This window comes from Apis mellifera, linkage group LG1, assembly GCF_003254395.2.
Source record: "Apis mellifera strain DH4 linkage group LG1, Amel_HAv3.1, whole genome shotgun sequence".
NCBI classification, from domain to species: Eukaryota; Metazoa; Arthropoda; class Insecta; order Hymenoptera; family Apidae; genus Apis; species Apis mellifera.
The window spans coordinates 20,316,157-20,336,918 of record NC_037638.1 but is presented as its reverse complement, the minus strand read 5'-3'; the positions used below and the strand labels follow the sequence as shown (position 1 = coordinate 20,336,918).

General features: G+C 44.2%; 1 protein-coding gene across 6 annotated transcripts in view; it reads left to right on the top strand.

Moving 5' to 3' along the window:
• The first annotated feature begins 3,194 nt into the window (after nucleotides 1–3,194).
• LOC412777 (sodium/potassium/calcium exchanger Nckx30C) overlaps nucleotides 3,195–20,762 on the top strand; it is a 54,425-nt gene continuing 36,857 nt past the window's right edge. For 3 of the 6 annotated variants that reach the window (XM_006571281.3, XM_396230.6, XM_016916056.2), the window contains exons 1-2: nucleotides 3,195–4,244; nucleotides 11,830–11,853. In XM_006571281.3, coding sequence (XP_006571344.1) covers nucleotides 3,336–4,244; nucleotides 11,830–11,853 — 933 coding nt within the window. In that variant the 5' untranslated portion in view covers nucleotides 3,195–3,335. The remainder of the gene's footprint in view (nucleotides 4,245–11,829; nucleotides 11,854–20,762) is intronic. The other 3 variants (XM_006571284.3, XM_006571283.3, XM_006571282.3) reach the window with 1 other exon arrangement.

Below are 20,762 nucleotides of genomic sequence, written 5' to 3'. Positions count from 1 at the left end.
AGAGGGGAGAAGAAGGAAAGCGAAATAAATTATCGCTAAATTATAATTAAAATTCGAAAGACACGAGGAAAGCGTGAAGAACGTGTCATCGTTTGCGAGTTTAAAAATCGAGTCGGTGCTTTTCTTTTTTTTTTTTCTTTTTTCTTTCCTTTTCTTTTTTTTTTTTACGAGAATTTTCCCTCACGTGCCGGCTGATAGCAAAAGCGAAAACCGCGGAAAGATGAAACGAGGCAAAAGCTCGAAAGTCTCCGGTTCCGGCATTCCTCACCCGCTAATAACTATAACGACCTCTCTGGAACATAACGAAACCGGCTTTTAAGAAGAAATACCGGACAGGCGAAGTTTTGATGGATGCAGAGAAAGAGCAAGCAGACAGTTTGTGCATCACAATGGTGCACAGTTATGCCAGCCTCGAGACAAACTTTGTACAACCGAACACAGTGACTCGTGCTGCGTGTATCGTCACAATTTTCCACGATTCTGTTTCGCAATGGAACGAATCTTACGAACGTAACAATAAAATTAACGATAAGCCGTGATCATCGCTTAAGAATGTTGTATATCGTTGTTCGATCTTGAGCGATGCGTTCTTGAAGATCGTTTCGTTCCGATGCGTTCATCTTTCTCAACGAAACCGGAGAATCTTAAATGTAGAAGGTTAAGAAGAAGAGAGGAACGGCATGATTTCGTTGTGACAAGGCTGACGAGGAAATATTATTCCGTTTCTAACCGTTTCTCCGATAACAAACTTTTACGCTAAACTCGTTATTCTTGTCGTGAGAAACGTTGAATTGGATATATTAAGTTTACGAGAACTGGCAATTGTTTAACGATAGACATTACTTATCGCTCGAGCAAACACCGCCTGAAATTTAGAGTAACCGTGTCGCACGCAAATATCGAGATACCATCTTTTCTATTAAACATCGATGAACCGTGTTCCAGAGTTTTCAAAGAGAGAACAAGTCTCGAATTTCTTTCGTCCTTAAGTATAGCTTAAAAAGTTGAATCGCTCGAGAGACACGATACTCGAGGCATTGTCCAAACTTTCGACATTAGACGACATTAAACGAGACCATCGTTTTGCTCGTCTCGTTTCGCTCGAGGATGAGGATCGAACGCTGTCCCGTTTAAAAAAAATATACAAGTTGCGTACAAGCGATTCTTTCGCGATCGTCGAATTACGTAAAAATGTTCTCCAAAATGGTAGACGCGTATTCGTCGAAAATTGCAAGAGGTGGTTCTGAATCTCTGGCTCGGAATCGAGAGATACGAAAGAACCGATATAATAGAAAGATATCCGTCAAACTGTAATTCGTAAGAATCTGTTGATCTTAATAAAGAAAGAATAAGATCTCGGCGATTGGCACGATCCCATGGATCGTGAAGCGAGGGACGCGAAAGAAAAACACGTTGACAGGTTGAGGAGGATGATCGTGGCGACACCCGGTATACGTGGATTCGTAGCGTAGAGTCGTAGAGTCGACTCTTCGATATCGAGCGGGAGGTTCAGCGAGGGTTGCGCTCGCGCACACTTACACACTCGACCGACCAACGTACACGTACGTTACTAGAGCTTACACGTGCGCAGGCTCCCACCTCTACGAGCCACCACCACCACCACGAGCAGGTGTCGTGGATGGGGAGAAATTTCGAGAGAAACGAAGAGGAAAGTAGGGTGCACGGGTGGCGGTGAGTGAAACGGCAAATGTCGGAGGGTGACTCTTCTGGTAGCAGTGGGAAGAGGGAGGGGGCGAGGGGTATCGGGGTGGAAGAGAAAGAGACGGAAGGAGTGGAGGAAGAGGGAAGAAGGAGTAGGAGTAGCGTCGTCGAAGAAAGAAGAGGGATGCGCTACGCGGCATCGGTGGAAAAGAGACTCGGAAAGGGTGGGGTATGTAGAAGGGGGAAGAGACGATCCAATGTGGTTCCGTTGAATGGAAAAAGAGATACGAAGGGCGAGAAGCGAGGGAGAAGGAGGGAGGGAGCGAAAGATAAGGGAAAAGAGAGACGGAGGGGTAGGGAAGAGGAGGACGAAAGACGCCCAATGTCGGCGAAGGAGATGGAAGAAGCTGATGCGAGCAGATACAGAGCAGACGAGAATGGAAAGGGAGAAACGAGAGGGAAAGAGAGTCGGTCGAAGGGATGGCGTGGAGCGAAAATGAGAGCGAGATAGCGGAGGGGTGAAGAGTGGCGGCGATAGGTGGTGGTGGTGGCGATGGTGGCGAAGAGAGAAGGGAGTGGAAAGCGGAGAGAGAGAGGAACGGAACGGAACAGGGTTGTTCCAGTGTGCAGCGGGCGGGCATCGCGGCGGGGGCGCCGTTCTGCTGCTCCTGTATATCCATCCAGGGTTATATGCACCATCCACCGCATCCTAGCGACCACGACGGCGACGGCGACGACGACGACGACGACGACGACGACGACGACGACGACAGTGACGGCGACGACGACGGCGACGACGACGCCGCCGGGAAGCAGGAAGAGGAGGAGAAACAGGATATCCGGCGACATCGCTCGCGTCGACGATTAGATCGAGAGTGATCGTTGGAGAGTAAAACGACGGTATCTCTCTACGTTGGTATCGATTAAAGTTACTAGAGATCGTAATTGTACGCGCCGTGAACGATTCCTCCGTCGAGTTGTTGTATATTATCCACGACGTGAAGTTGGCAGTGTGTTGGTACGTCGTACGACGTCGTGTCTCTGGTATGTCTGGTAAAAAAGAGTAGCGAGCAAGCACGTAGAACGGAAGCAGAGACTGCGCGAGGACAAAGGGGAAGAGAGAAGAGAAAAAGCAGAGGGAGGGAAGCGGAGAAGAAGAGAGAAGAGAGAAGAGAGAGGACGGAGCAGTTGGTGGTCGGTTAAAGCAACGTAGTTAAAGAGAAAGGGAAAAAGAAAAAAAAGAGAAAGAGAAGGAGTGGAATAATCGCGGAAGAGAAAGAAAGCGAAGCGAAAGGTAGATCCAGCGGTCGATCGGGGAGGGAACCATCGAAGGTGGAGGAGCATGCGAGAGCAGCTCCTCGGTGTTTCAACATGACCCAGCCTTAGTAGGGTACCTCTGCTGGCGTACACCCTCCGCGCCGCGACACGATACGACACGCAGAAGGAGGTGGTGGAGGTGGTGCCGGCGGAGGGGGTGGTGGTGGCGGTGGAGAAGGCGGCGGCGGCGGAGGAGGCCAGAGAGGTGGTCGAGGGCGGGGGGGAGGAGGAGGAGGAGGAGGACGGAGAAGAAGAAGACGAAGGAGGAGAAGGAGGAGGAGGACGGTGGACTCGCTAACGACGGCGAACGTCCTCGAGGGTGCAAGATACCAGCACCAGCAACACGAGCGGCGACGATGATCGTGACAGGCGGCGAACGACGTACATGTTGTTGGAGGAGGAGGCGGCGGTTCGCGGTCGCGGTACTGGCCTCGGCCCTACTCACCCTAGCGATCGGCCCCGCGCCGATCGAGGGGCACAGGCCAGCGCCGATCATCGTGCAAACGAGTAGCAACAAGACAACTACGCCCCTGTTGGCCCACTCGGTGAACGGTACTTGGCCTCCACCGAACGGAAACGAGAACAACAACGAAGCCGACCTACGCGCGGAGGACGGATACAACAGCAGCGTTCATCACCACCATCACAAGAAGGTCGGCGGCAACATGACCGAGGAAAAGGCGCCTCTCTTTCCCCAAGATCTCTTCACCGTCCATCAACGGCGACGCGGTGCCGTGATTCTCCACGTAATCGGTGTTGTGTACATGTTTGTCGCTTTGGCGATCGTTTGCGACGAGTTCTTCGTGCCGTCTCTCGACGTGATCATCGAGAAACTCGAGATCGCCGACGACGTTGCGGGTGCTACCTTCATGGCGGCCGGTGGTTCGGCCCCCGAACTGTTCACATCGATAATCGGCGTGTTCGTGTCGTTCGACGATGTCGGTATCGGCACTATCGTCGGTTCCGCCGTATTCAATATTCTCTTCGTGATCGGCATGTGCGCTATATTCTCGCGTACCGTGCTCTCCCTCACATGGTGGCCTCTATTTCGCGATTGCACCTTTTATAGCGCCAGTCTGCTCACCCTGATCTATTTCTTCCGCGATAATTATATTCACTGGTACGAGGCCCTCGTACTCTTCGGATTCTACTTGGCTTACGTGAGCTTCATGAAGTGGAATCAACCGATGGAGAAGCTCGTCAAGAGAGTGCTTCACAGAAATAAGGTGACCCGGGTGAGGTCTACCGATCAGCTGATGCCCTCGGTATGTACACCGTTCTATACGGCAAACGGATTATTAACGCACACTGAAACGGAAACGTGTTCGTACACACATCTCCCTCTTTTCAACAGGGAACTTTTAAAACGCGAGAAATCCCTTTTTTTCATCTTTATCTATCTATCTTTTTATTTTTTTTCCCCCCTTTTTTCTTATACGTATTATTCTTCCGTCCAATCTTTTTACGATCGATTCTACGATCTATGGTTTCCTCCACGGTTTCTTCAGTTCGATCGCGTGTTATATCGTTATATCGTGTTTCTTCCTTGAAAGAAGAAGAAATCGAAACGTTGCTCTCGTGACTTTGCCTACTCGCACGGCTATTACTACTACTACTATTCGTCGACGATTGTCTTTTCTCCCGTTGACGAACATTACCACGTTTGCTCTCTTATCGACTCGTTCTTTTTCCTTTTCTTTCCTTCCCCTCGGAGGAGGGAGGGAGGGAGGTGGAGGAGGAGGAGGAGGGATAATCGAGGGCTGATCGAGTATCGAGGTCGCGACATTGGCCACGTTATCCGTTCGGCCTCCTTACTCCTCCTTATCGTTTTCTCTTCTTCCATTCTTCCATTCTTCCCGCATCTTCTCACTGCTCTTAAACAATCTTTAAAACAAATCGGTCAGATATCGTGTGTGACGTATCGGTGTATCGACGTGTGTGTGTGTACTTCTCCGATGTGTGTGTGTACTTTGGTGCACGATAGAGCACCAATTTGCAAACGGGTCGTGCTTCTTACACGTATACTTCTTACACGACCGAATATCGACTAACGGTTTCACCTCTTTCCGTTTCATCGATTCATTCTCCTCGACACTCTCCTTGTATCTTAAATAAGGAAACGATGCCGACAACCTTGAATATCTCCGATTCCGAGAAGGAAAGTAGGTGAAAGGAGAATTTTCATCGCGACCGAATGGAAAATGCTTGACTTTGGATGATCGCGTGCTCTTGATACCCGCACTTTGCGCAAGGTCGATCTCGACGAATAAATTGAAGCGAAAAATCCCGATGCGCCAAAGATGGCCCAATTACGCGCGTGTTCCATCCGACACGGTGCGCGCTTAATTAGTACACTTACCTATCGCGCGTATCCGGTTTCAAATTGGAGAAACGCATCTTTGGATGCGAAGTGGAAGTTAACGTCGAATTAATTTCTCTCCTCGAATCGAATCGAATCGAATCCTCACGTCGTTGAATTTTCTCGCTTTCAAAAACTTTTTTCCACGTTTTCCGTTCAAATTTTTCTCCAACGATGATCGATGAAACGACGCCACGTTTATGAAATATAAACGTTACGCGTTTCCTCGTCTATATTCCTCTCTTCTATTTCTTCTTCGTAATTCTTGATGGACTCCTTTGAATTAAACTTTTACCAATTATTTCTATTCTATATGTTGCACGTTCGATTAGATTAGATGCGTAACGCGCGCCTAAGAGAAGAAAGAGTTCGCTGGGACACGAACTTGGCCGATACTATACGATGGATGGAATTTATGGACATCGACATGGACGCGAATAATAAATCGATGGATCGAATCGAATCTTTCGCCGATTAATCTTTCTCGCCAAGAATGGAATTTTGATTCATCGTGCGAACCGATCGATTTGAAAATTCAGCGTTTTCAAAGAAACGAGTCTCGTTTTCGAATCCACGTCGATTCAAAAAAATTATTTTGTCGAGAATAACAATGGTTTCGAATATCGTTTCTCTCTTTTTTTTTTTTTTTTTGATTCAATTACGATTTTGCGAAAGAGATCATTGGCGGAGAAAAAGATATTTCGTTGCTATCCTCGAAACGCATCGATCGGATCGGTCCTGGAGAGAGGAGTATATTCGATATACTCGCACGATTACTCGCGGGCTTTGTATTTTGCTGATCGCGCAACGTTGTCTATCGACTTCTTTCGATACGGGAATTGGGACAGTGGCGTTGATCTGACCGTACTCGGATACCCCCTGTCCTTTTTCTCACGACCCGGTTGTCCATGGACGTGGAAGATAACTGTGAAAATTATAAACCAAGGGCGAATGACAGTTGATCGGTCGCCGTTATTGTCATTTCGTTCATTCCATGAAACGCGTCGATATCGGGAAACATTGCATAATATTTCGTCCCGCGTGGTTACGTTTTTCTTTTTTCTTTTTTTTCTTCTTTTTTCTTTTTTTTTTTTTTTCGCAAATGATCGTGTACGCAACCTCAAGGGATCGTGCGTTAAAATTTGTTTGTCACGCGGGAAGATGGATCGTGTGCTCGTGGACTGTCACAACGTTAATTGCGTTAATAAAGATCGTGGTCGATAAAAAAGAAAAAGAAAAGCAAACCTACCACCACGATAACCAACATAACGGTACGCGAAAAACGTATATGCGATTCCCTGCCGTGAGATATAGTCGTAAACTCTCTTGACTCTCTACTCGTTTTTTTTTTTTTTTTTTTTTTAAACCAGTCACGATTTCACGGGGAAATTATATCACCAAGTATCTCGAGTGTGATCGTCTCTCGACCAATTATTCCCCCAGTCTCGTCTTTGTCGCGTTGAATGCCGCTCGTATCGCGTGTTTATCCTTCTCTCGTTGCCTCGTTTAATATCGCGAAATAGCGAAACGCCATTGTCACTCAAACGCGATATCGAGGGGTTCGAAATATAATTCCCTTATTGACACTGATTAGAGATTACTGAAAATTACGGAGGGCCGACACGGTGAATGACTGGGTAATTGTACAGATAGGAGGAGAGATAAAGCTGTGCCGATTGGAATTTGTGCGTCGCCAACATCGTTGAATTTAATTTTCTCGCGGAAATTTTCACTCGCGTATTTTTCTAATCGTGTGTCCGTACCCTTTCGGAAAATTTCGTATAAATTGTCGTTGTCGAAATCGCGGTACAACACGAGCGAAACGAGTGATTACGATCGAACGAGAGGGAACGAGAAAGGAAGGACCTTCGTTCGAATCAATCGAAAGATCAAATTATCGTGTTTAATTAATACACGAATGGCCGAGTGCAAAGGTGGGTCGCGAAGAGTTGGAAATTGCCATCGCCGCGAAATACTTGGACAAAGGACGCGGATCCAATAATTGTGTAAAAAAAGGGAGGATGTTCGCCGGCCCCTTCCCTCCTCATCTTTTTCCCTCCGTGTGCTATTTCCATCTTTATCCGATAGTTGGTGAAAATCTTGGTTCTCGGGCAAGTTACGGCATTGCAGTGTGCAGAGGCCCTCCACCCATCGTCGAATCGATTCGACAGAGGCCCTTCCACGCTTAACCTCGCCACGACGATATAACAACCACCGACGGCCAAGCTCGTGTGCACGCTCTTCTCCTCTACCTTCCTCCACTCTTCGCGTTATATAAAACGTATACGTACGTACGCCGATGAAACGCACGCTCGAGTTGCCGGCAAATCTGGCTGACAAAATCCGATTGACCGGACAGATCTAAAAGTGTTTTTGAGAGAGTAACCGGTAAATAGGCGGGGAGGGGAGGGGATCGATGCTAATAATATAATTAATCGTCGGTCTCGTCTCTTGTTGCCCGGGATGACGTTGGTTTATTTCTTGGAAACACGCGAATCCTGCCCGTTTAAAGAACCGTCGTCGATAGATATCTCGAGGTTTTAACGCGATGCTTTCCAACTTATCAAGATCGTTTGAGATCGTAAGAAAAATTTGCTCGAATTTCGACGAATCGGGCAGCACTCCTCCGTTTCTCTTTATTTTCGCGAAGCCGTGTTTCTTTCGATCCGTCGTGTAAACGGTTCGTGGAACGAACGAACACGAGTTGGAGAGGGTTCTCGAGACACGGAGGCGTCGACGCGTAGCTGCGTTGTCGAGGAGTCGAGGTTCTTGAAAAGGGACAAAAATTTCGGTAATATGGAAACCTGGGACGTGATTTCAGGTTGGATTCGCTCGCGAAATAGCGGCGAGCAAATTGTACATACGGTGATTCGTGGACGCATCGATCGTATTTTTCGAGAAATGACAGAAGAAATTTTTCAAGGGGAAAAGAGAATTTTTGAACGTTTTCAATGTTTTTCTTTTTCTTTTTTTTTTCTCTCTCCTACGAAGAGGAATTCGGAAGTAAAAAAAAGTTTGGGCCGATGATACGATGGAATCTCGTTGTATAAGGTTTCAAAGTATCATCACGGAAGATGTATCTCGAAAACTTTTAGAAAATTGTGATTGTCTCGGACAAAGAAAGATATTTTCTCGAGATAAATGAGTCGGGAATCAATCACGCGAGCGTGTGTTATATCCTCGCTACCTTTCATCTCTCGTTCGCTCGTTTCGTCTACGCTACACATCGTGGTATCGTTCGTTTTCCTTCTCTTGGCTTAATTTTTCTTTCCCATTAACGCGAACGTGTCCATCGAGCAATCGGGTTTTTCTACCGAAGAAAAAAAGTTCCGTATAAAGAAATCCCGCTTCGACACGAGGGATTAACGTTTACGATATATATATATATACACGATATTCTTTATCCACGACAGCTAAAACTTTCATTTATTCTCCAATTAGGGAATGTCGCTCGGAATTAAGCGGTAACTTTTGATTAGATTTTACTTTCGCAAAGTAATGCCTCAGAAATTATGCTTCGTCTCGCTTTCTACGATATACAATTGCAATAATTACAATGATTAACATAATTGCGTAATTAGAGATTACAATCTGATTTAGCGATCGTTCGTTGCCTCTTTAAAAAAATAAATAAAACGTTGTTCAAACGAAAGAAGATCTGAATCATTATCGTATCCGGAACGCGATTCGATATTAGATTGTTATTATTCGGACGATTTCCTTGTTCCTGTCGGGAAACAAGGAAAAGTAGGAAAAAATTGTTTCAACCTATCGTCGCATGTTTTTTCCCTGGGATAAAAAAAAAGGGGAGGAAGAAGAAAAAAAAGAAAAAAAGTATTTTCGTCTGTTAATGCGCGGCCGAGATTCTTTTGTTGAAATATCGATTCGCGGGTGGAAATTCGTCCCGTTACCTTGACCAATGACATTTCCTCCGCTTTCCAAAAACGAGAATGTATTTTTCAGTTTCCCGTTCCATGTTCCATTTGGGGAAACGATCTCCGCGCGAATAAGCGCACAACAATAGATCAATACCACCTTCGCGATAATTGACTCGGTGCTAGCCGAATTCTCGCGATTCGTTGGCAATGTTTCTATAAAAGGAAACGAAGAAAACGGAAAGGGGTTGAAAGAAGGGAAGAGAAGAAGGAGGTTTGAAGAGCGGAAAAGAAAAATATTCGTGCTTCCCCTCTCTTTATATCGGGAAAAGTAAATCGTCGGTTCTAGTTTTAGATTTCTTTGGATTTCTTTAGATTCGGTGATTTTCCGGTAAAACGTCAAAGGTCGCGCGATGCGAATAAAAATTGTGCGATCGGATCGAGCGTAGCGATTCGTAAGCAAAAAGATCGGCTCGATTCACCTTTTTGATTTATCGCTCGCTTCGTCGAAATTATTATACGGTTTTAAGAAAGAGAAACGGAAGCGATCCGTTGCATCGATTATGGAACGAGGAAGAAAATCCAGGTCAACTTTCCGGCTATTAGTCAGTCTGTCGTGGAGGTTTGTTAAAAAAGGACGATCGGGAAACGTAATATCTTTTGATCTGTTGGATAATTTGGTCTTGGTGGAATCTTGGCCACTTGAAACGTTATTCGGGAATCCGAGTTGAACGGATGTTTTCAACAGCGAGAATGGTATTTCGTTCGATCTCGCGATGCGCGCGTACACGTTATATACACTGTGCTCGTGCTCCGGTTGGAATAATAGGAACGCGTGGACGGGAATGCTGGAGCAAAGCGTTGTAACTTTTCCTAATTAAATTTCGCGCATCGTTGTAGATAGAACCGATTTCGTTCTCGGTACGTGGGATACACTCGCGAAAGAAAGTTAGACGCGCACGATCGAGACTTAGTTTTCGTTAGGCTTTTGTCGCTATAACTCGGACGTAACTAAACTTTGACTTTGCGCGAAAATGATCGCCTCTGATGGTACGTCACGTACTCCGCAAATGGTATGCGCTCTAGATTTCTTTATGAGTCTCGTCTCGTCTTCCGCGAGGAAACACGCAATTAAGGAATTCTTCCGTACTCTTCTTCGTCGAGGAACGGAGAAGAAGAAGAAGCACGAAAACTTTGCGAGGTGAAAACTTGTGCTCAAAGCGGAATCTTCTCGCCTCGAATGTAATCTATTCGTTACAGTCGAAACATTTCGTAATCACATTTAAGAAATTTATCGTGCATCTTTTCTTTTTTTTTTTTATTTCATTTCGTTCGATAGACTTTCGTTTCTTCTCGAGAATCGCATCGTTTTGAAATAATTTATTTTTCTATCGATAGTTATCTCGTTTCGAAATTTATTAGATTCCGTGCACTCGCGGAGAATTTTTTTTTTTTTTTGTAAAACTCTGTATCGATCCAATCCATCGTGACGTATACATATATATATATATCTTTTTCCCGTATCATTCTTTAAAGCATTCCCCCACTGAGAATACCTCGATTTTTGTATCTCCCTTTTTCACATCCGTCCTATTCTCTCATCGAACGATCATTTAACGAGATTTAAATAAATAATAAAGACGGATATAGATAAAACTTTTCCCTTCGTCTCTGAAGAAATGTAGAAACGTATGAATTGTATATCGATGAAATTGCTCGTTCCCAGACTACCTACTACAAATTCAAACGGTCGAGCAATTTCAAATTGTCGCGTTTTCGCGATTCAAGGAAGAAAGTTCATTGCCTCGATTAATGGGGAATTTCGAGGAATTTTTCCAACGATGGCAAAGTTGAACTCAGCCGTGCGAGATAGGTCGTTAGAACGATGCGAAACATGCTGCCACGCAAACACGCCAACGAAAACGAGGATCGTGACACGCGGGTGATTCGCTTTAATTAATCCTTGCCGACTGAATCGAAATTCAGCGTCAAAATTACCGTATCGATCCGCATCAAACATCTCAGAAACACCAATCATCGTGCCTCATAATTATTAACAGAATCAAGCACTTGTTGTCGTGTTCGCGACCACAGAGCCTCTCCCCTGCTTTTCCTCTGCAAGCTTGCGAGATGTCGCGAACAAGAAAAAAAAAAAAAAAATGAAACAAACTGCATTCGGGAAACGAGATGCCGTCGTATCGATCGAAGGTCGCAATTATTTGCACGATTGTAGTAAGTAAGTTTCAAGGATTTCGCTTTTTTTTCCCACTCTTTTCTTGTTTTTTTTCCACTTCTTCTTCTTCTAGTTTTCCTCCTCCTCCTCCTCCTCTTCTTTTTTCTCGTCTCTCCTCTTCTCGTCTCTTTCTAATTTTTCCACCACTTCTTTTTGTTCGCTAATCGAGCCACGCGACCTTCGACTGGGTTTACGACGCCGCATACTCTTCCCTCTACACGACGCGTAATCTCTCTGTGCACAAGTCGATGTGAAACGCTTTCGCGAGCACTGCATTCTCGTGTGACTGTGCGCCGCTTGCGATAATCACGAATCATCGAACAAAACTACAACTTACTCGATTGTCGTTACTGTGATTGTAACTGGGTGTTTCTTGCTTGCAGCACCAGAGCGCCGCCCAGGCATTGGTGAGTCGCATGTCTCTATCTCTTTTTTTCTATCTCTCTATCTATCTATGTATTTATCTATCTATCTATCTATCTATCTATCTATCTATCTGTATCTTTATATTCTCTCTATGCGTACGTATATCATTTCGTTTCACGATGGTTGACAAAACTTTTGTATACACGATCGCCGCGTTGCTAAACTTTGCGTTGTTATCATCGTACGTGATATCGATTGATTCTTCGTCTAACGATTCGCGAAGAAAGAAACGAAGATTACTATCTTTTGGCGAAAGTTTAGCAATCGAGGCGTTTCTACGCGATGCATGATTCTGTGTCCTCGTACTTTGCCACGTCATATATGCCTTTGATCGATGTATTTATTCATAACAAAGCATCAAACTGAGCCGGACGTTCCAAAAGTCGCGCAATCGTCCTCTTTTTCTCCGCAACACTTCTCTCCGGTGTTGCAGAGGAGATATATTGCGCGACTTTCGGAGCGGAAATTTGACGTATAATTGAATGATACCAACGATTCGAGGGGATGGGATCGGTTTGTTAAAAATTAACGAGGTTTTAACGATGAGAGTAACGATGGAAAAAAAGAAAAAAAGAAAAAAAGGATATTGGAGAAATGGATTCAAGGGTACGAGGCAGAGAGAGCGAGAGAGAGAGGGAGAGAGGGAGGCTGTTCACCCTCGTGAGATTTTGATGCACGGCCTCATTGTCGCCTTCTTCGAATTGAGCCGTTGCAGTTCTGATCTATCTCCCTTTCATCAAGCCCCCTTGATCGGTTCGGGATGCACCGATGCAGTCAGGTCCGCTCCGCGCACGAGAAGTGGCAGCTACGACAAAAAAGAATCGTTTATCCATGCCCTCAACCCCGTTTCCGCATAATAGATACGTATACACGTACGTATGCGACACACACACACACACAGAGGGGCAATATCCATCATGAACACGTATGTACACGATAAGACGATGACACGTGGGGGACAAGAAGGAAAAGGGATGAATAAAGAAAAGAGAGAGAAGAGGGGAGGGGAGGGGAAGAAAAATTGGTTCGATCGGTTGAGAAAGTTGCACGCGACTTCTGTTCCTTCGTCATAACGACGATCCACGATTCGTAAATTTCGGCAATAAGCACGTTCGATTCGAAATTACTTTGGATTGATACTTGGGTGGATAGACGATAAAAGAGTGTTAATCGAATCGGATCGAGACGGATTTCGTTCCCTCGTTATTCGTATTTGTTCGTTTTGAACGGTAATGATTGGGGTCGTGGTGAATTCGTTCATCTCGTGTGAGAATAAATCGAATTAGGATTTAAGACTCGATCGAAGGATATAATAATTCACGCGTTTGTCCGTCGTAACCAACGTCAACGGTTGTTCTTTTCTTGATTAGATTTCGAGATGGAAAATAGGAATCGTGGAAGTCTGAAAGTCTGATGGCGAATCCGATTGAATTAATCAGTATCGATCGCTCGTGTTTTCTATCGTTGCGCGCGGCTCCGCCCCCTCGTCGCTTTTGCAATTCTATCACCGTGATAAACAATGTTTTGAGGAAATGTCAATGATTCACGAGGTTAACCGAGTCCTCCGCGTTAAACCAGATCACTTTCCCGAACGTTCAATCGTTCCACGCTTGATCGATGGAAATATTCACGGAAGGGCGGTGCGCTGCTCGCGTTCCTCGAAAAATCGATGCCCGGACCCACGATCGACCTAGTTTTCGACCATCGGGGAGATAAATCGACCCTCGAAGCTTGCTCGAAGAAAGGGAACTAGTCCGATAAGATTTGGGAGAATTGAACCGAGACTGTTGTCCTTTATCGCATATTCTATATGAGAAAAGTTGGGCCGAGTGATTTTCTATGGCAAGGCAAACTGGGTCGGAAATAAAAGTTGTGTAATTGCGGCTCTATATCGGTTTAGTCGATGGTCGATTTTTATCGAGAGACGGTAACCAGAGAGAAGATATAATTTGGCGAGATGTTGGTTTCGCGAAGCAAAGCAAACCCCGTGTAAAATTATTCCGGTAATGGTAATCGGTCTCGATTGCCTCCCTCTCGGATCCAAATAAAACGGTCGGTATTTCGTGCTCGTAATTCTGTATTACGATGGCTCGGTAAGACATCCTGTCGAAACGGAAATCGTAATCGGATTCAATGTCGAAACATCCCTTGACTTTTTTGTACCCGTTCTTTTCAGACCTCTTCTGCAGAGCACGAGTCGAACGAACGATCGAGGGGAAAAAAGTTACAAGATCCGATTTCGTAGCGGTTCTTTTTCTCCATTCTTATCCTCCTTGGCGAGAGGTCGAGTCGGGGAAAATTTACTAGTCTCCGGAGTTCGATTCACCAGTCCATTTCCACGTCTTTTAATTTCTCCTTGCCTCGCTCGATCGCCTCTTCTCTTAACTTGCCTCGTTTCATTGCGACTTTTTATCCAGGCATCCGAATAATACCGATTTTTCTTTCACCCTTCTTCTTCTTCTTCTTCTTCTTCTTCTTCAATTAGTTGTTTTAATCCCAACCAATTAATAGTCTCTGTGATATGATGATGATTATAAAGCGAAGAATCGATTAAAACTGTATCAATCGACGAAGAAGCTCGAACGATCTCGCGATTCCTCTCGAAATTGTTGTAAATAAAAAAAAGAAAAAAATTACCGATAGAAAATAATTGTTTTAAATTCCCGAGAATAATATTATCTGATAGAAAGATTGGTCGAAAGAAATAGCGAATCGTTGTATCGTGAACTAGAATTTCGACGTTAACGACGATTTAATCCGCATTAATGTTCACGAATTGCGTTTCCCGTTACGGTTAAATATTATTTATAATATCCTACCGGTTGACCACCGCGATATTTATTGCTTCGTAAACGGATGCGACCGCTGTCCGTTCATTCTGGCGCAGAAGTTGTCAATTATAGACCGCAATATTATCCAACGTACGGGTAAAAGTTTCGATTGGACGCTCCACTTTTACTCTTTGTGTTTGCGATTTGCTTGGGGAGCCAATAAAAACTGCAATCTGCCCGATAACTATTTTTGTTGTTGCTCGTTCCACGGATGTGCTAGTTGCTCGTTTTCAAAAACCGTATCGTATCGTATCTCGATAAAAGAATAATTGCAAAATAGAGAAACGTACGGTACATTATGCGCGAAATTCATACATATTAACCAACGATATCGATGGAGAGAAATGATATCGGATAAATTTTCGATCATCGTACGATAATGGCCTAGTTCGTCGACTCTATTAAAACGTTGGATTGGTTTATGAAACGCGAGTGATTTCTTCTTCTTCGTCAATTGTCAATATTTTTCAATTTTATGTACGCATGATCATGCGACAAACATTGACACGTTCGTGAGAAATCTTTGTGAAGGATCGATTTTAGGGAAACAAACGCAAAAGTTTACACGCAAAGTCCATCAACATTTATTAAGTCAAGTTATGAACAATTTAAGTTCGAGGAAACAAGATATAGTAGTTAAAGCAAGGTGAATGGGGGGAGGGTCCTTGACTCAAGCGAAGTTGTAACAAAAAGCTCTAGCAGCCTATATAAAGGCAAGATTTTGATATTGTAATAATATGGAATAAGAAGCTAGGGAAAGATTTTTAAAGACCGCGCAAGCGTGTCTAGGTTAGGAAACGGTCATGGTAAGACGACGACAGTGAATCGAAGCCAGTTGTAAGCCGACCCAATCATTTATTTACGAATATTCCAGCAACCCTCGGTCTAAGTGCATGCAAGCCCGGTTGCACGTTAGGTAATGCACACATTCTCCATTCGATGCTTTGATATTAGCTGTTCCATTCATGCCACGGGAGTGGCTTTTCGATTCATTTGCCATCCACTGGACCTTCCTTGGTCCCCGCCTCGTGCGGCAATTTAAATTATAAATTATAAATTATGTCAATGCGGCCAAATAACAAAAATATTACAACGTCGATCTTGAATATGATCTTGAATTATCTTGAAATAAGATTTTATTTATCAAATTTTTCTTAATCCTCAAAATTGACGATAAAACAAAATTTAATTGCGGTATTAATTAATGGAATTTTCGAAACATTTGGTACGATAATACGAATCTAATATCTTTCACGACGGAACAATATATTCCGAGGTATATACAAATTATTTGTATATCCTTTCGAGCTACGATTTTTTTTTATTGTTCGCTTTAACGATCCCAAAATAATTACAAACTTTTTCATTCGCGTCCTAATTGATTCCCCTCCGGTTTGAGTAGCTCGTTGAATGTAGCTTACTTTTGCGTTGTTTGACCTACTTGCCATCCGCGATGAAATATTTTAACCCCGGGTGCTCGTTCAATTACGTCAAACCGGTCTTCGAGACAAAAGATTCGGAAGACAACCGAGAAATTCCCTCGTGTCGTCGCATCTAGACACGCCCGTGCAATCTCTTATTTTTTAATCCGACATCGGTAATTTCAAGTTTATCCATTATTGGAGCGCGTTACTTTCCCTTATCGATGATCCTATCAGTTGTTCGAAGGTCTCGTTATCAAAATTCTCTATCAACAACTCGTTTTCTTCGTCAGATTCCGAACCGATCATTCAATGATACAAATAGCTTGGTAAACATCGACAAATCGTAAAGTTCGAAAGGTACGGGTTTAATCCTCGAAAGGCTCGGTCGATGAACCATCTTTCTCGAATGGGGATCGATCGATAATGTTTCGAGAAAAATTCGAACAAAGTTGACGGGTGATACCGCGAGATTGGCAAAGGTATAAGGTACAGGTACTTGCTTCGTAAATATCTGGGAGCACGGAACGAGACTCCCCAGGTTTATTTACAGGGTGAATTATTGTTTTCGCGTCCAGTCGGACTCGGTGGCGCGCAGGGTAGAAAAGTTTGTTTGCTCGAAACATGGGCGTCCTTGACGAGTCGGTGCAAAAGATGTCTGTGACAATCGAGTGGCCGGGGCATTGTTGAAATGTGACGAAGAAGCGAGTTCAAATGAATCCCCGGCCTCACTTGGCCTACTCGCTGCATTTGCCTGAACGGTGCACTCTTGAAATATTGCCAGCTGCGATAAACGCCTACGCTCTCGTTCAATGCGACTCTGTTTCGAACGGACGTGTTACACGTGAAAAGGAAGGAAAGTAGAAAAAAAAGAAAAAAGGGAAAATAGTGGAAGAGGGGAAAGAAGAAGGGAGAAAAGAAGGAAGATGTATCGTACGCAGGATGCAACCAGAATGGCCGCTCCAATGGTTGATCACACGTGCCGCTTGTTTTCCTCGCGTTCTCTGCTTTTCGAAAAAATCCAAGATTCCTACTGGTGTCGAAGGGAATTTTGATTAAATAGCAATTATCGCCATCATGATCGAAACGCGACAATTCCGTTATTCGCCACACCCCAACTCCTCGTCGTTCTCTCTCTTCCACTTGGCCTATAATTAATTATAACGCTGTTATCGATAACAGGCTATTAACCATCGCTTCGGCTTAAGTTGGAGTCGATGTTCGCACAGACTTTCCTTTTATTCGTTTCTTCCTCGTTTCTTTCCTGCACCCTTTCTCACAGCACTTTTCTCTTCCGTTATCGTGTCTATCGAACGATTAAATCTCCATTACGCGATTACATAAATCAACGAAACGCCAAGATGTATCGTCTCCCTAATTGTTCCTCGTTTCACAGCTTCATCTCCTTTCTGTTGGACTTGGAGATTCGTAGACACGACTCGGCGCACATACGTAACTGTCGTTAATTGCGACAAGGGCGAGATCTCGTTCCGACTTATTTGTTTCCCTTCTCCGTTATTCTTCTCTTCTTGCTCGAGTTTCTTTCTTTTTTTTTTTTTTTCGTGTAACTGGGCCAAGGCCAGAACTCCCGGTTTACAGAATCGACGTTTACAGAACACACTCGAGCGAGAATGGTGCACGGAATTGCTTGGAACCGTTGTAAAATCGACTCGACCGGTCGAAACAAATTTACAATTACGAAACGACGAAACGAGGTACGCGAGGATGTAGGTTAAAGTTTGCAAGATGAAAATTTAGCATATGGCCGATGGTACGTAGAGGGGCGGCGAGTATTGGCGCGTATACGAAAGTAGCAATTCGACGTTAAGGGGAAACGGGCCCGTTTATATTGGTCGTCGTCGATTTATTTGCCGGATTGTTAACGATCTCGCGCCATGCGAGAAATTCGCGGAGTAGATAGCGCTGTTCGATTAGAAAGTTTAGAATTGTTTCTCACGTTGGTCTAAATTCAATTGTTCCGAATTGCTCGCGGCAATTGGCATCGACTGTCGAACTGAATCAACCACGCGACTCGATGATCGATATCATTGGAAACAATAACCAAACGAACAATCCTTTCCATCTTGATGGTTAAATTAAACGTTAGCCCGTTATCGATTGAAACGCCGTCGTGAACTTAACTCGTGAACGAATCCAAAGGTCGTTCCTTTTCCTTTCCTTTCGTCGAAATCGAAGTACGCGGCGCTATTCGCGTCTTCGAACCGACTTCGAGTTTTAAACGTCTGTCCTCCCTCGATCGAATCGAACCGTTAACGAATTCCTAACGAAACGAGAACTCGTTTACGATGTTAACCCGCGTTAAACACGGAGAAATTCCAAAGGAAACCATACCCGTACGTAGATATAGGAGTGCAACGATCGTGCTAACTCGTATAAATTTGTCAGCCGCTCAACTAAGCAGCTTACCTCTCGTGCGCGCGACTTAACACGCGATCCTGTAAGCGCGCAACCCGACCGTCACCCGAACGTTCGACGTGCGTTCACATGGCACCGATTCGCAATTAACAATTATCAATTGATCGTATTTAGTGTACGAAACACGCTCCAACCCGGAAAAAGACCCGAATGCCACGCCCATCTCCGCGACCACCCGGATTCCTTTTCCCGTGTATTTTTGAATAAATCATCGTTATAATACGTTCGCCCAATATTATATCATCCCTATTTATTATTCTTTCTATTCTTCGATACAACAACGATCGCTCACATCCGACATTGTGTATCCCTTGTGTATGAGTGCACAGGATCGTTTTGTCTCCCGATACCACCCGGTGTACCCGATCATATTTTATTTGATTGGGGACGTTTCACCCCCAGCCCTCCTCGCCGCATCGATATTTTCGCCAACAAATATATTCAACCGATATTTACGAGCGCAGGGAAGAAGAAGTTTCTTCGTTCGAGGAAGAAACTGGATTTTCTACGAGCGAACCTCGACGGATTCGTAAGGATTTCGGAGTAAAACGTTACGAGATCTTTCGTTTCTCGTTTCGCCATTCTCTTCATTCGAGGAAAGAAAATTTTTTGATTTTCGTGGAATAGAGATTAATTTCTAATGATTAATTTTTCCCATCGGCTCGGGGCTAGCTTTCTTCTTTTTCTCTTCCGAAATTTTTCTTAGAATTTTTCGGGATTGATAAATATTCAACGTGACGATAAATCATCGAGACGCAGTAGAGCTTCGTAGAGCCTCTAAGTATAAAAAAAAAAGTGTGCAAGTATCAGCACTTCGTATCGGGAAATAGTGCCAATTTTTAGCGACGATCCCCCGAAGGCTTCGCCCAGATTCGCGATATCAGCCTCCGTCACTCGACCCGGACGAACTCGCGGAATTTTGAACAACGGGCGCAAATATCGCCGCGAGGACAGTCGGGTGGAAATCGAAGGACGAATCTCTGTTGGCACGGATCCGCTAAGAAATTTCCCCTGTCAAAAGCACCGCCAGTTAGCGCGACTTTCAAGAGCCTGTTTTTCCTCCAACCAATTCTCTGCTCTTGTCGTTTCGGAATCGTGGAAACGATCGACTTAATGCGACATCATGAATCAAAGGAGAAGAAAAGTTGTGGGTCGAGCAGCAGGTTGAGAAATAGAGAGAGAGAGAGAGAGAGAAAGGAATGATTCGTAATCGTGGAATTTTTCAAATTTTCTTCATTCTACTTTCTGTCGATCGTAGCGGAGATTATGAAACACTGTGTACAATTGAAGGAACGATATACCTGGTGGAAAGTTTGCAGAGGCATTATGCTTTCAGACGCAACGAAACTCTTGATAAGTCAACAGAACTCTTGGTCGAGAGTACTTTTTAAGGAAAAGTGGGCCTCGGTAATAAGCAGCGAAGAAACAAAGTCTGTTTTTCGCTTCGTCTCGGGGATTAGAAAAGTTGGGACGAGGCACGATTTACGGAGAGGGGTCTGAAAAATCTTTGGCGATCGTTCGAAGTCGGATACATAATTGCTGGACCGACAAACCCGACTCATCCACAACCCGTGGTTTATTTAACCGTTTCATTTCCCGGATGGGTTAGAATTCATGCCGCGTTGAAACGCGGTGTTTAACCACGTCTCAAAGGAGAAGAGGGCTCCCAAGGGTGTTGCGGATTCCGAAACCCGGTGACGGTGAATATTTCGCGATGAAATATAAGCGAATTCGTGACAAATGATTCTATCCAGTTCCAGGATCACCTCGAAAAGAAGATTTAATATTCCACCGGTGCGCGTCCACGAGTAAATTTTGTATTATTGATTTCGACAAACGAGCCCCATCTTTCGGGAGCGCAAATACCGTCGTTAAAACGGGCAACGATAAAAATTTCTGGAATCAAATCAAGGGTTTTCGATCAAATGAGACGATTCTAATGAAAAATACATTGTTATCCGAATGGATAACAAATTTATTTCGCGCAGATATATATATTATTTTATCCTTTCGTAACGAAGAAAGTTTTAACATTTCTTTTTACTACGGAGAAGAGAAAATGCGAAGAAATGTGAGAAACAAATTTTTATTCGTTAAAATAAATCCGGTTAACAAGAAAAGTAATTAAAAATTTGGATTTTATAAAATTTCGATGAATGAAGAACGAAGAACCCTTCTTCGACACTTTTTATTTTCGAAGAT